Source organism: Notechis scutatus, chromosome 5, assembly GCF_049901735.1.
Source record: "Notechis scutatus isolate UNSWTSFEM ecotype Mainland chromosome 5, rNotScu1.2, whole genome shotgun sequence".
NCBI lineage: Eukaryota > Metazoa > Chordata > Lepidosauria > Squamata > Elapidae > Notechis > Notechis scutatus.
In genome coordinates this window covers 67,613,998-67,628,200 of record NC_142013.1, presented here as the reverse complement: position 1 = coordinate 67,628,200, position 14,203 = coordinate 67,613,998, and the positions used below count along the sequence as shown (strand labels likewise).

General features: G+C 38.9%; 1 protein-coding gene across 5 annotated transcripts in view; it reads right to left on the bottom strand.

The window, feature by feature from the left end:
* The window catches only part of KLHL15 (kelch like family member 15), a 41,006-nt gene that overhangs the window by 4,398 nt on the left and 22,405 nt on the right, over positions 1-14,203 (bottom strand). For all 5 annotated transcript variants that reach the window (XM_026674888.2, XM_026674890.2, XM_026674886.2 and 2 more), the window contains one exon: positions 4,512-5,223. In XM_026674888.2, the coding sequence (XP_026530673.1) occupies positions 4,512-5,216 (705 nt within the window). In that variant the 5' untranslated portion in view covers positions 5,217-5,223. The remainder of the gene's footprint in view (positions 1-4,511; positions 5,224-14,203) is intronic.

The window sequence follows — 14,203 nt, the reverse complement described above, 5'->3', positions numbered from 1 at the left end:
ATTACATATTAAATCAACATAACGTGATTTACTGTTCCTTGTAGTTGTGGTTGTCACTTTTGTCATGTGATTATAGATGTCTTGCAATTACATTGCAGCATCCCATGGTTGCATGATAGCCATTTGTGACCTTCAGCCTCCATTAATAGGAAGCCAAATAACAATCACATAACTGTTCTGACCCAGCCTTCGTGAGCCACAGTAACTGTGGGATGCTGTGACTGCATGAAATTCACCTAACAACGGCAACTGGAACAACCACAACTGCTATTATAAATCAGCAGGGTCATATTATGTCACACTTTATGACCATGTCTTTAGTGAAAAGAATTGCCAGTCCCAATTACCATAGTTAAACAAGGACTACCTGTATTTTTAAATTTTTAAAATTAAATATTTCCCTATATATATAAAAATAGGGGAAAGTCTCCATTTACTAGCAATTGCATGAATGAGAATTATGCTCTCTCATTTTCAACCTACATGAATTGGTTTTTAATACAACACACCTTTCTTAGTGCAAGAGTGTGTCTCTATCTTGCATCTTATTTATCAACATATTGAGACCACGAACCTAGAAATATATTTTAGTTGATAAGGTTTTTTTGTAAATTACATTAGAGATTTTGAAATTAACACCTACTTGATATTTATGACTACTTAATTTCAAAAAGTATTGTTAAGCTTAATTTTAATATTTATATTTCTAGACATCCATCTTTAAGACAGCCTCAAAAATAATGTGTTATAAGTTACACCCCTTTTGGTCTTCACCATGAAAATGATTATTTACCAATTAATGTACTTTATTTCATAAATTATTTATATGAAACTTTGAATCATGTGATTAGTGTACAGCATGGATCTTGAACAGTCTACTTGTTATATTCATAAAACATGAATTCTGAACACAGAAACAAATGAAAAATCAATTTATGTAATAAGTCTTTAAAACAGTTTTGATTGGTCCACATCAAGTTCCTTTTCTTAACAGTACCCATTTCATAAAAAGGAAACATTTCCTTCTTCTATATTTTGCCAATGAAGGTTCTGGAACTTTTAATTTGTCATTATTTGTTTTAAGAATCCTTAATTGTCATTCTAGGTCTAAATGCTACCAGCTACTAGATTGAGCATTATTACCTTATTCCTCTTTTTTACCACCCCACTCAAAAATGCATATGAAGATACCTTTTACTTAATAAATTTGGATAAAAGAGATGGTGCTAGAGCAAAGCATTTTGAAAATAAATGGACAGAGTTCCTGGACAAAAAGTTATTACAGGTAGTCCATGCATAATTATGGAAATTGGAATCCACAATTCTATTGTTAAGTAATGGAGTTCTTAAACAAAACTTCAGGTGTCCTTGACAGGGTTATCAACTCACTTCCACCACAGTCATTAAGCAAATTGCATGCTTTAACTGAGACATCATGTGGTTGAGACTTGCAATTTTACTGCCAAATTCTCTACTCCAGGGGTGTCAAACTCGTGGCCCACGGGCTAGATGTATTACATGTTGGCCACGCCCACTTTCATTTTAACAAAGGAGGGGAAGTTGCAATACATCATACGCGGTGCAACACACTGCGAGTTTGATACCCCTGCTCTATTCTGTTTGTTAGACGCCAACTGTGAGGTGTATAGATGACAATCATGTGATTGTAGTACACTGTGACAGTTGTAATCACCCACTAGTTATGAAGTGCCTGAATCTCAATCATGTGACTGCAAGGATCCTGCAAAGGTTTTAAGTGTAAGGACCAATCATAAAGTTAATTCTTCAGCACTGTCAAAACCTTGAATGTTCACTAAACAGGGCAATCGCTAAGTGAGGACTACTTGTACAAACGAGACTAAGTATATACTGCAAATAGGAGATGAAGGACAACAATATGGATACAAATGGATGCACTAAGAAAAAAAACCCAGAAACAAAAGGATGAAACAGATATAAATATAGTATCTAAAAGTGAATGATGCAATTAGCAAATATCATATATGGAAAACAAATTAAAGTTCAGCGCTTTAATCAATTCAAATATTTGTAAGCAATGATTACAGTACACAGCAATCATATTATTTATTTTTAAATATTTTTTTTTAAAGTCTAAGTAGCATTATAGTTAAATGTTGGAAAATATACTTGTAATACTGTTGGTTACTTAGCTTGATCTCTTAGCATGTAGTTATTTTATTTTTAGCTCAAAATATATAATTTAAGAGAAGTTGTGTTTGTGTGTGTGTCTGTTTCCTTAAAATATAAACACAGTAATAAAGACTTCCTTTGCTCTGGAAATTTGCTTTTAATGTCAACTACATCAATTAAGTTTCATCTAACTCATACCTTTATCAAAATATACATAGATTTTAGTATGTTACAGGCGCAATATTTTTAATTTTAAAAGAAATGCTTTTAATATTAAGAGAAAACTGGGCAGTTGACACATCTTTACACTATTATAGTTCACAGTACACTGTTATAGTTCACAGATAACTTCAATTTTACAAATTATATTTGTGTATTAGTGACATCATAAGATAATAATTTTTGAGCCAAGGTACCTCAAATAGATTTACAGAATATGTCCAAAATCAAGGAGCCATGACTTCAGTGAACTTGAAATTTGACAAATTTTATAAAATATTTTATCACATAAAAATTAATATAAAGTATCTTATGACATAATACAAAATGTCATAAAACGTTTTGTTTAAACAGATACATCGCTGAATATCTCCTTGAATTTTAAAGAGCTTTTCTAGTGAAGGCAGTACATTAGAAGCTCTGTCACTGTTTACGTCATTGAGGAATTTGGTAAGGAAGTATGTCTGAAATAGCGATCTGTGGGTCATAAATAGTCTGGCACTTTTAAAATTAGTCACATATTCTAGTCATCAAAAGGGAGATTCACATATTCCAGGGCAAGATTTTCCAGCCCACACTGACACATTGAGGTTGTCCAAAAAGTCCAATTCTAGATAACATGAACTATCTCTTGAGGTTTTTTTCTCCCATTACACTATTGGGATTTTTTTTTATTTAGAAATTATAGAAGGGCAGTTATTTATGCCATCAGATTTAGGGGTCAGGGGAATGTAGGTATCCTATCCAAGAAGGATGTTACATTGCTTACAGGCTATATATGCATCTGATGCATAAGTAAACTTAGAAGGTAAAAAAAGTAAAGGAGTCCCTGAGGATCTTACTCCACTAGCTGTTGCCAACTCTAGAGGGCGGTGCTTATCTGTATTTCAAGGCCTTTAAGCCAGCACTGTCTGAAGAAATTTCCATGGCCATGTGGCCAGTATGACATCAGGGAATACTGATTCCTACCAAAATGGGTACCTATTTCTCTACCTGCATTTGTAGACTTTCGAACTGCTAGGCTCGCAGGAGCTGGGGTGAGGGTAGGAGTTCACCCCATTGCTTGGCATTCAGGACTCGAACCCGGCTGCCGACTTTCCAGCCAAGCCGTGTCTTAACCACTGAATCTCTGTGCTGTCAAAGCATAGAAGACCCATCCTTTAATTACATAAAGAGGAAGTTCTTATAGTTGGCCTAATTTAATTTTTTATATTTAATTTGCTTAAGGAACATTACATAGGTTGTACAGACCTTACTTTCTATGTTTCTTCATCCTTATTCATATTCTATCTGGTTATTTTTTCTTTAATATTTTCTGTCCTGACCTTTCCAATTTAAAGAGGCTTTCTAAAGTCAAACTGTGCTCAACTTCTTAAAGTCATACTGTATGTTATCAGTAAATCTGGTCAATAAACCAAGTCCTAATTGGTTCTTGTAATTTCTTACACTCCCAACAACCAAAGATTACCAATCTCAATGTAGAGAACATCTACCATAATGCCTACTGTTCTGCCATTGAAAAATAATAATGCTGGAAGTGGAACCACAATTTATATTCCCAGTCAGAGAAGAGAAAAGAGAACTATAACTTAGTACTTCACATCTCTTTTTATAAAGTCAAAAAACAGTACCTATTTTTTAAATTACTGATCCTGCACTGAATCTGTTAGAAGAACAAAATAAAGCCAAGGAGGGAACACTTATGTACCCCCTTTTGAGCTCCTGTACCAGTGGGATATGTATCAGATCAATAAATCAAGTTTAAAATCTAAAGAGATTCATTTTCTAGCAGACTCTTATATTTTTAAATATATAAAACTTCCACAACTATGCCATGTCAATACACAAACCTCAGATTTCACTGATTATAATAAACAGTCTTGTAGGCTTTTTGCTACTGAATGGTTTTCACTTTGATTGATAATCAGAAAAGCTGTAAACCTACCAGTTTTCTGGTTGTAAATTCTTTTAGCTTGTAACTGGGAAACTTTGCTTTAAAATGAAAATGTCTCATTTCAGACATGATTTCAAGGTTCCACTTTCTAAAACACTCTTACATTTCCCCTTCAACTAATTTTACCTACGAATAGCATGCTGCCCTAAACACATGAATGCTATCTACTGCTTTCAAATGCACCAACCTTTTCAAAAACACTGCATGGTGTCATCAAACAAAACCTGATATTCTGAATGATGGTGTCAGTATGTCTCCAGCGTCTTCTATCATGCCGCAGCCATGTCTGAACAGCCTCATAGAGTTCTATCTCTGGGAATCTGCTCAGATGATCGTTATCCAAATAAATCATAAGCTTTTCAAAACTGAGACAGGACAAAAAGTCAGGTCTGGCCATGAGAGGCACAAAATTTTCTAACAAAAAGGAATCCAGTTTTTCTCTTACTCCTTCAATGTTTACACCAAAGTCATCTAAAAGTCTCATAATTTCTGCACAGTTTTCCAAACATATTTTTGCTAAAAGAAAGGAGCAGCAGAACTTCACCACTTCAATAAGTTGAACATACATGGCAGCCTGCAGGATCTCATGAACAGTGCTCATGCTCAGTTCAATAGTTCCATAGTACATGAACTGGAGAACATGGCTGAAGCCTGTTGCTGTCAGTCCTTTTAAGTAGATTTTGTCCTGATCTCGTTCCCTCATATCTGCAGTAAACATAATCCTGAAGTAATCGCTTTGGGTGGCAAGAAGTGCTTTATGAGCTTGAAATTGGTGATCCTCAATGACAAGAGTGACATCAAGCAGTAATCCCTCCTCATACAATGTTCTGAACCCAGCTGAGACACTGGTGTCATGGATCGAGGAACTAAATCCTTCCACGTCCCCTGCCATGAATCACCTGGAGAAATGTAAACAAAGAAATCTTTAGAATTTCATGAAATTCAGAAGGCTGAAAACCTTAATATTTAATCCATTGTCTCATTTTTTAATCTTGAATAATAGAATTGGCATCTTATACATCAAGACAGTATAGAAAATCTTGCTTTAGCAAAAGTAATCATAACAATCAGTTAAATATTTGCTTAAATATTAACTTTTAAACACTTTATCCCCAACTATGCATATTAATGATAATTGCTTCATGGAACTAGGTTTAAACTACAAAATATTACATTTGAACAAAGACCAGCCTTATTTGCAAATGAAGGGATGATAGGGCAAAAGATGCTACATTTAGTAAAAAAAAAAATTAAACATCTTTGAGTCATTCTTGACTAATTATGATTGGTTAGATGTGTTCAAGCAGTTGTCTTGGCAAGATTTTTAAAGCTTTTTAAAATTTATGTCACACAAACACATTTATACCAATTTAAGATCATCCTAAACTTCTGTAAAGTTGAACAGCATCAGTCATAATGGTGAAGTGAAGATTAAAAACTATTAACATAGCACAAAAACCAACAATCAAACCTTATAAAATACTGAGATCAGGTAAAGTCCACAGTATTTCAGGTGCTAAAAGGCATAAAGAACTAGACAAATGCATCTCTACTGCAATTAATAATATGCTCATTTTAGGGAAGATTCAGCAATGTAAAATAAGCAATTATGTTTCATAACCCCAATCTTTTAAACATTGTTTGGAAACGGGATAAATTAAGCTAAACTTTCCTTTTAGTATTTCCAAATATAAAGAATTTGCTTACAATTTATATTCTCAGCTGTTCTAGATAAATAAGATAGGAAATACAACAAGATGAACTAATCCCACTTTATTCTAAGGCTACATTAACAGAATCTTGCAAATCTGAAAGTAGAAATCTCCCTCCGTCTCTTTTTATCACCTGATTAGGATGGATCCTTTCTAAGTTTCTTTCTCTGCCCATTATGCGGTTGGGACTCTTTCTCAAGGTCATATCTACTTACAATTATAATATAAAAGACCAAACGATAAATTTCTTAATATAACATTTATAGACAAGCAGCATACAGAATCACAATGCAAGTGTATTTTTTAATAATATTGTTATTAGTATTATTATTAAATATTAATATTTAATATGTTTTAAATCAGTTATATTTTAATTCTTCATCTCCTCTGCAGGGGTGGGATCTGACCAGTGTAACTACCGGTTCGGGTGATTTATGATTTGCTGTGCGCGCGTGTGAATCGTCGTCAGTTTGCTGCCTGGACAGCTGAGCGGCGCTGTGCATGGGTGCGCAGCGTTTGAAAAAGCATTTTTTCTGCTTTTTCAACTGCAGCTGTGCCACGCAAAGCAGCTGAGGTTGAAAAAGCAGGAAATAAAAGTCAGGTAAGAGCCCAGGCGGGCGGGTAGGCCAAAACAGCAGCAGGCATAGAACCGGTTTCACGTCTGCTGCTCTTCAGAGCTACCGGTTCTACAAAGCCGGACAGAACTGGCAGAATCCCACCCCTGCTCCTCTGTATCTTCAAACAGATCAGTACAGTAATATTCTGGAGCATGACTCCAAAGACCTTATTTCAAAGTACTCTTCCTAAATTTCTGTCCTAATAAACAAATAATTAAGAATCATTTTTGAAATATTAAGTTACATAATTTTAGATTAATTAGATTGTTTTAAAAACTTTATTTTGTAAGTTAGCATTTTCAATTTTGTTTTGTTTTTGAATATTTTCTTTGTTAAATCAATAGCAGAATAGTATTTTGAAAGTACAAGACATAAATAAATAAATACATTGTGATGAAGTTAAGAATCACAAACTTACTCTCTCTACTGGAGGCCCTATGGATTATTCTGAATCTTAGTTCTAAAACAGACAGACAAATAGAAGCTTGCACTGTAGGGTCTAGTTCAAATATGAAGTCAGTAAGATGTAAAACATGTATTTGTAGGAGATGACTGGGCTGAGTCTGAGGGATGTGTCAGCCTGGTTATCTCCTACAGCAGTGATCCCCAACCTTTTTGACGCCGCGGCCCGGTACCGGCATCAGCTGGGCGCCGCCATCTTTTTGATGAAAAGTGCTTCCGTGACCTCACGAGCACGTTTCATCAAAAGATGCGGCGCTCAGCGCTCGTGAGCTTTTCCGGTAGAAATGGCTTTCTACCGGAAAAGCTCACGAGCGCTAGCGCCATCTTTTTGATGAAAACGTTCTTCCGGTGAGCTTTCTGCCCGGAAAAGCTCACCGGAAGCACTTTTTCATGAAAAAAAGATGGCGGCGCCCAGCAAGCCGCGGCCCAGTAGGAGTTGTTCCGCGGACCCCTGTCCTACAGCATTTACAGAATATCCTACACTGCAGGTGATGGTTGATAACATGGAATACTCATAGGTAGCCAGAAATTTGTCTCTCAAAACAATTTTGCTGGTGCCACTCAGTCAAAGTTGGGACAACCCAATTCTTCCTTCCTCCTGGCCGATTGCCAAGAATCAGGCCATGCAAACGAACAAAGTGCCATCCACACAAATGCAGGATTCAGGCAGCAGGCAAAACCACCCCCAGTCAGCAGAAAAACCATCTGCCACTGAACTGATCCTTGGCGTCCAAAAGTTGGAAGGGGGCTCCGTTATATGATGTTTCAAGATGAGATTTTAAGATCAATTTGACATTCAAAGAATGATCTACAACAACTCTAAAGTTTATTTTTATAATGAAAAAAATAATGTAAAAAGATAAATGTGAAACTTAAAAAAAATGGAAGTCGTGAGTTGCAGCACTTGGAATAGCTTCTTTTCAGACCCAAGCTATATGCTAGTCAGAGACTGAAATAAATTATCTCTCTGTTTCTCAAGCCTAAGCCTTCTCCTCACTTATTTTTTAATTTTTTTAATTTTGTCAAGCAATTATATAACGGGTATAAGTATAAACATGGTTATGAATACATGAAATGGATACATATAAGAAAAAAAAGAAACAGTAGGACAGGGATGGTAGGCACATTGGTGCGATTATGTACACCCCCTACCGAACTCTTAGGAAAAGGGTGAGGTCAATAGTAGACAGTTTAAGGTTAAAGTTTTTGGGGTTTGGGGAAGAAACCACAGAGTCAGGTAGAGTATTCCAGACATTGACCACTCTGTTGCTGAAGTCGTATTTCCTGCAATCAAGTTTGGTGCAGTTTACCTTGAGTTTGTATCTATTGTGTGCTCTTGTATTGTTATGGTTGAAGCTGAAATATTCATTGACAGGTAGGACTTTTCAATATATAATTTTATGCACTATACTTAGATCGGACTGAAGACGGCATAGTTCTAGGTTGTCTAGGTCTAGAATTTCAAGTCTGGTGGCATAAGGTATTCTACAACGAGTAGAGGAGTGGAGAACTCTTCTTGTGAAATATTTCTGGACTTTCTCAATGGTATTAATATCAGATATGTAATGCGGGTTCCAGACTGATGAGCTGTATTCAAGTATTGGTCTAGCAAATGTTTTGTATGCTCTAGTTAGTAGTGTGATATTACCAGAGAAGAAGCTACGTAAGATTAGGTTAACAACTCTTAATGCCTTTTTGGCTATGTAGTTACAGTGGGCTCTAGCACTTAGATCATTAGAGATGAGTACTCCAAGGTCTTTGACAGAGTTTGGATCATCAACAAGGTCTTGACTATTCAGCTTGTATTTTATTTTCTGATATATTTTTTTTGCCAATATGTAAGACAGAGCATTTATTTGTTCAGATTTGAAGTTGCCATTTAATTGACCATTCTGATACATAGTCAAGACTTTTTGAAGGGTAGCAGTATTGAATAGCTTTACATCATCAGCAAAAAGAACGCAGTTGTTCTTAATACAATCACAGAGGTCATTTATGTAGAGTATGAAGAGAGTTGGTCCTAGAACACTGCCTTGGGGGACACCACTGTTGACAGGTACAGGATTTGATAGGACGCTCCCAATTTTGACCATTTGTTGTCTGTTTGACAGGAATGCTTCTATCCAGTTATGCAGTTGTCCAGAGATACCATAAGATTTTAGTTTTAGGAGTAGTTTGTCGTGTACCACTGAATCAAAGGCTTTACAGAAGTCTATGTAGATTGCGTCTATTGCTTTGCCCTGATCGAATTGTGTAGTCCATATATTTTTGCAGTGTAAGAGTTGCAGATTACAGGATAGTTTTTTCCTGAAACCAAATTGTTTATTGGAGAGTAGGTTGTTTGTCTCTAAGTGGAGGATAATGGATTGGTTAATAATTGATTCCATGACTTTACAGGTGACGCAACATGAGGAGATTGGTCTGTAATTTTCAACTAGGCTGGGGTCTTCCTTTTTGAAGATGGGGATGACCGTGGCTTGTGACCATAGGTTTGGCAAGGAGGTGGTCCTGAAAGATTTTTCAAAGATTATGCTTAGAGGTTCGGCTATGGCAGTGGATAGCTTTTTAAAGAAGTAGGCACATATTCTGTGTGGTCCAATAGATATAGTTTTAGATTGCGTAGTGCTTTTTCAACATTGTCTTCTGTAAAATCAATATGTATTAGATCATTGTTGTTATCTGTGGTTCGACTAGGAAATACTGGTCATGATCCATTGCTGTTTACAAATACTGAGCCGAAGAATGAGTTAAAGAGGTTGGCTTTAATGGTGTCATCGTTGCAGTCTTTACCATTAGGTCCTTTCAGGGGTGAGATGGACCTTGAGTCTTTTAGTTTGTTGTTTACAAAATTGTAGAAAGCACGGGTGGAATTGGTGGATAGAAGGTTTTCCTCTTGTTTAATGTGATAATTGGTGCATTCAATCTTTATCTGGTGGCATAAATTTTTGTATTGGCTTTTAAAGTTGGCAACGTGACCAGATTTGTTTTTCCACCAAAGTGATTTCTTTTTGGATGGAAGCTCCTTTATTATGGGTAATTTGTTTTTTCTGGTTTTGGGAGTTGTTATTGGTACATATAGTTTGATGACTCTTTTGACTTCAAGTAAAAATATGTTGTAATGGTCTTCAACAGTATTGCATCCAGTGAATAGAAATTGCCAATCAAGAGATGAGAGATCATAGTTGCCTTTTTTGAAGTTATAATTGGGGATTCCGTCGTTATGATGATTTTTGTGTGGACATATGTTGAGACAAAAGTCAATCATGCTGTGGTCACTGTTGGAAAAGGGTTCTTTAATTTGTATTCCGTAAATTGAATTCAAACTATTGCAGAAGATGAGATCGAGGCAGTTGTTAAGTCTAGTATTGTTGGTTACTAGTTGTTCCAGTCTCAGGTTTGTTACAGCATTGTAGAAAGTTGCATGTTTGTTGCAGATAAAATTACTTTCTTCTGCAAACACATTCTACTAAACAGAGTACTCTCCAGGCTAAATTCATGGCAGTTTCAGCCTGTTTCTCTCTTACTTCAACTAACTAAAGCAAACTAAAAACCAGTACAGTTAATCCCCAAGTTACGAGCGTTCAGTCAGTGCCCGTTTGAGATCAACACCCCCTTGTGTTTACAAGCAAATCCCAAAATTACGAATGTTACAGCACCATGGCAGTTGTTCGCCCTTACGTCTGCAACATTCACCCTATTCCCCCTGCCCCCGTTCCCCACTCCCATCCTACCATGCCCAACCGAATTACCTTACAAGATCGGTCTCCTCTCTTGCTGCCGTTTGTTTGCTTTTGAGGAAGAGGAGAAGCTCCTGGGGGCGTAATATCACGTGAGTTGAGGCACCCATCCTCTTTTGCAGAGGCTGGGTGCCTGAACTCTCATGAGATCACGTACCCCAGAAACTTTCATTCTCAGCGCAAAATGTGTTTATGGTGCCTGTCTCCTGCTCCTCCCACCAACTCCTTTCCACCACCACAGGCACACTTTTTGCCCAGACAGAAACTGGAAGTTTCATCTGCATGTAATTGAGGCCTTTGAAAACAGAGGGATTCACTCCATTTTTAAACACCCCATAGGCACCTATGAGACCTTTGAAAAACAGTGTTGGTCTTACCTGAAATGCAACTTCTAGTTGTATTGAAGGAGAATCCAAAGCATGGATTGTCTCTGCTTCCTTGCTTGAAGACTGAGCCAATCAAAGCTTAGTCCCTACTGAGCATGCCCAGTTTTTGATGAAGACTAAATGATTGACTGGAGATTTTCTTGGTGCTCTTCCTGGATATTCCTGAACTCAGGACCTGACATAATCAGGATGGGTTTGGATTCTCATCCACTACAACTAGAAGATGCGTTTCAGGTAAGACCAACGCTCTTTCTCAGTTGTACTGGTCGGAGAATCCAAAGTGTGGGACAAACTAAAGCAGGCTGTCCTAAGGGTCGGCAGTAGTCTGGTCCTGAGTCTTCACCTCCATATGCACTCTCTGCAGTACTCTTCTTCCAAAGGCTGCTTCTGCTGATGTGAAGACATCTAGTTTATAATGCCTGATGAATGGAGATGGTGATGACCACGTTACTGCCCTACAGATTTCGATAGAGACCTGCGTGTTCCAAGCTGTCATTCTGGCTGAACTCCTGAATGGGCTGTCACCCAGCCAGGCAGTGGCAATGATTGGATCTCATAAGCCTTTGCAATGCATGTCCTAATCCACTGCCCTATGGTCGATGGCAAAACTTTGTGTCCCAAGGAATCAGGCTTGAATGATTACAAACATTGATTCTGTTTTCCTAATAGAGCCTGTTCTCTTTATGCATATATGTATTACCCTGCTAACATCCAAAGAATGCCACTTCTTCTCCAACCCATGGACTGGTTTCAGGCAAAAGTCCGGCAGTACTATCTACTGCACTCAAATGGAATGTGGAGTTCACCTTTGGGATAAAGGTAGGGTCTAGTCTCAACACTACTGTGTTTGGGTGACATATGCAAAGGTCCTCCCTTATGAATAGGGCTGCTAGTTCAGATATCCATCTAGCCAATGTAATGGCCACTAAGAAAACCACCTTCAGAGTGAGCAAACATAAGCTAGCCGACTGCAGTGGCTTGAACCGCTCTATCATGAGTGCCCTCAGCACTTTGGTCAGATCCCAGGTGGGATACCTGTGTATTACTGGCGGTTTTAAATTGGTTGCTCCTCTGGTGAACGGACGCACCAGTGGATGCAGGGCAAGGGACTCTGAGGTAGCACAGCCCAAAATTGATGCTATTGCTGCCACCTGTCTATGTAAGGTATTGGAAGACAGGCCCTCATCTAGACTCTCCTGGAGAAAGTCTAGAGTATGTGTCACCGACACAGTGGTTGGTTCAAGCTGAGCTTTAAGGCACCAGCTACAGAATGCTCTCCAGGTGGCATCATAAATTCTGTTGGTCGAAGGCGTCCTAGAAGCCTGGAGTGTCTGTATGACCTTGGTTGAGCATTCCAATTTACTCAGTGCAGCCCTTTCAAGTGCCAGATGGTCAGTTGGAGCCATTGTGGTTCTGGATGCTGTACTGGCCCCTGGGTCAGGACTATCCTGTCTGGATTCTCCATGGTCTGCCTACTGATGGATCAACCAGACCTGCGTACCACGGCCGTCGGGGCCAGTGGGGTGCTACGAGTAGGACCTCCGCCTCATCCTCTATCACTCTTTTGATTACTCTGGGGGTCAATGGGAGTGGGGGGAATGCGTAAAGTAGATCCTTGGGCCACGCCCCTCAGAGGGCAATGGCTCTTTTTGCCCCCAGCGTTGAGAACCCTGAATAAAATCTCAGCAGTTACGTATTCGTTGGGGACGCAAACAGATCCAGGACTGGCTTCCCAAACCTGTGTGACAACTCCCTGAAAAGGTCTGGGTGTAGACACCATTCTGCATGGTTGACTATTGTCCTGTTGAGCCAGTCTGCCTGCACGTTCTCCATCCCCGAGATATGTTCGGCTCTGATCGATAGGAGATGCCTCTCTGCCCAGTGGCCTAAATGCTCTGCCTCCTTATAAGCGCTTGGGAGTGGGTTCCCCCCGCCTGTTGATATCTGCCTTAGCAACCACAGGATTATGATGTGCTGATCTACTGTATTTGCCTTGAATGTCCTTAGGACCAGGTGCATAGCTCTGAGCTTCAGCCAGTTGATGTTGTTTCTGAGGTCTTCCTTGGACCACTTCCCTTGTGAGATTTGAGACTGGGAGTGGGCCCCTCTGCCAAATAGGCTGGCATCTGTTGTAATTGTCATTCGACTGGATTCCTTGAACCGGCATCACCTGGTCATTGCCTGTGATTTCCACCACTGGATTGCTTCACTTTTGGTGGGACCCGCACCCTGGTTTTTGCTTTGCCCTTGCCTGCTCTCTGGTAAGAGGAACCATTATAATGTTTTTGCGTGCAGCCAAGCCCAAGGTACTATCGAGATGCACGATATCATTTCCCCTAATAGTTGCAAGAGCAAGTCCAGAGCAACCACTGGTGCTGTGAACACCTGACCTATCATTGCTTTTATGCTGTTCTGCCGCTCCTGCGACAGATAAACCTTGTAGGAGTGGGTATCTATGACTGCCCCCAAGTGTTGCAGTCGCCTTGTCAGATCCAGATGGCTCTTTTGGAAGTTCACATAAAACCCATGTTCTTGTAATGTCCATACTGTGGTCTCTACGTCCTCCTTCACCCTTACGGGGGAGGAGGACTGTATTAATATGTCATCTAGGTCGCATTGGACGCGTATTGGTATTATTCTGAGATGGGCCTGTCAGTACGATAGTGCTGCCAGTACTTTGGTGAACGTTCTGGGCACTGAAGAGAACTCGAATTTTAAGGCCCTGTATTGGTAATGTTTTCCCGTGTAACAATCTCACAGGAAACTTCGATGTGGTTGGACAATCAGGATGTGCAAGTATGCCTCTGTGAGGTCTACTGATGTCAGGACATCTCCCTCTCAGACACTCCCCAGGATTGACTGTAGGGATTGCATCTTGAATCTCTTGTACTCTGTGTATCTGTTCAGTCTTTTGAAATCTAAAATCGGTCTCCATCCACCCATCCCAATGCCTTCTGGACTACAA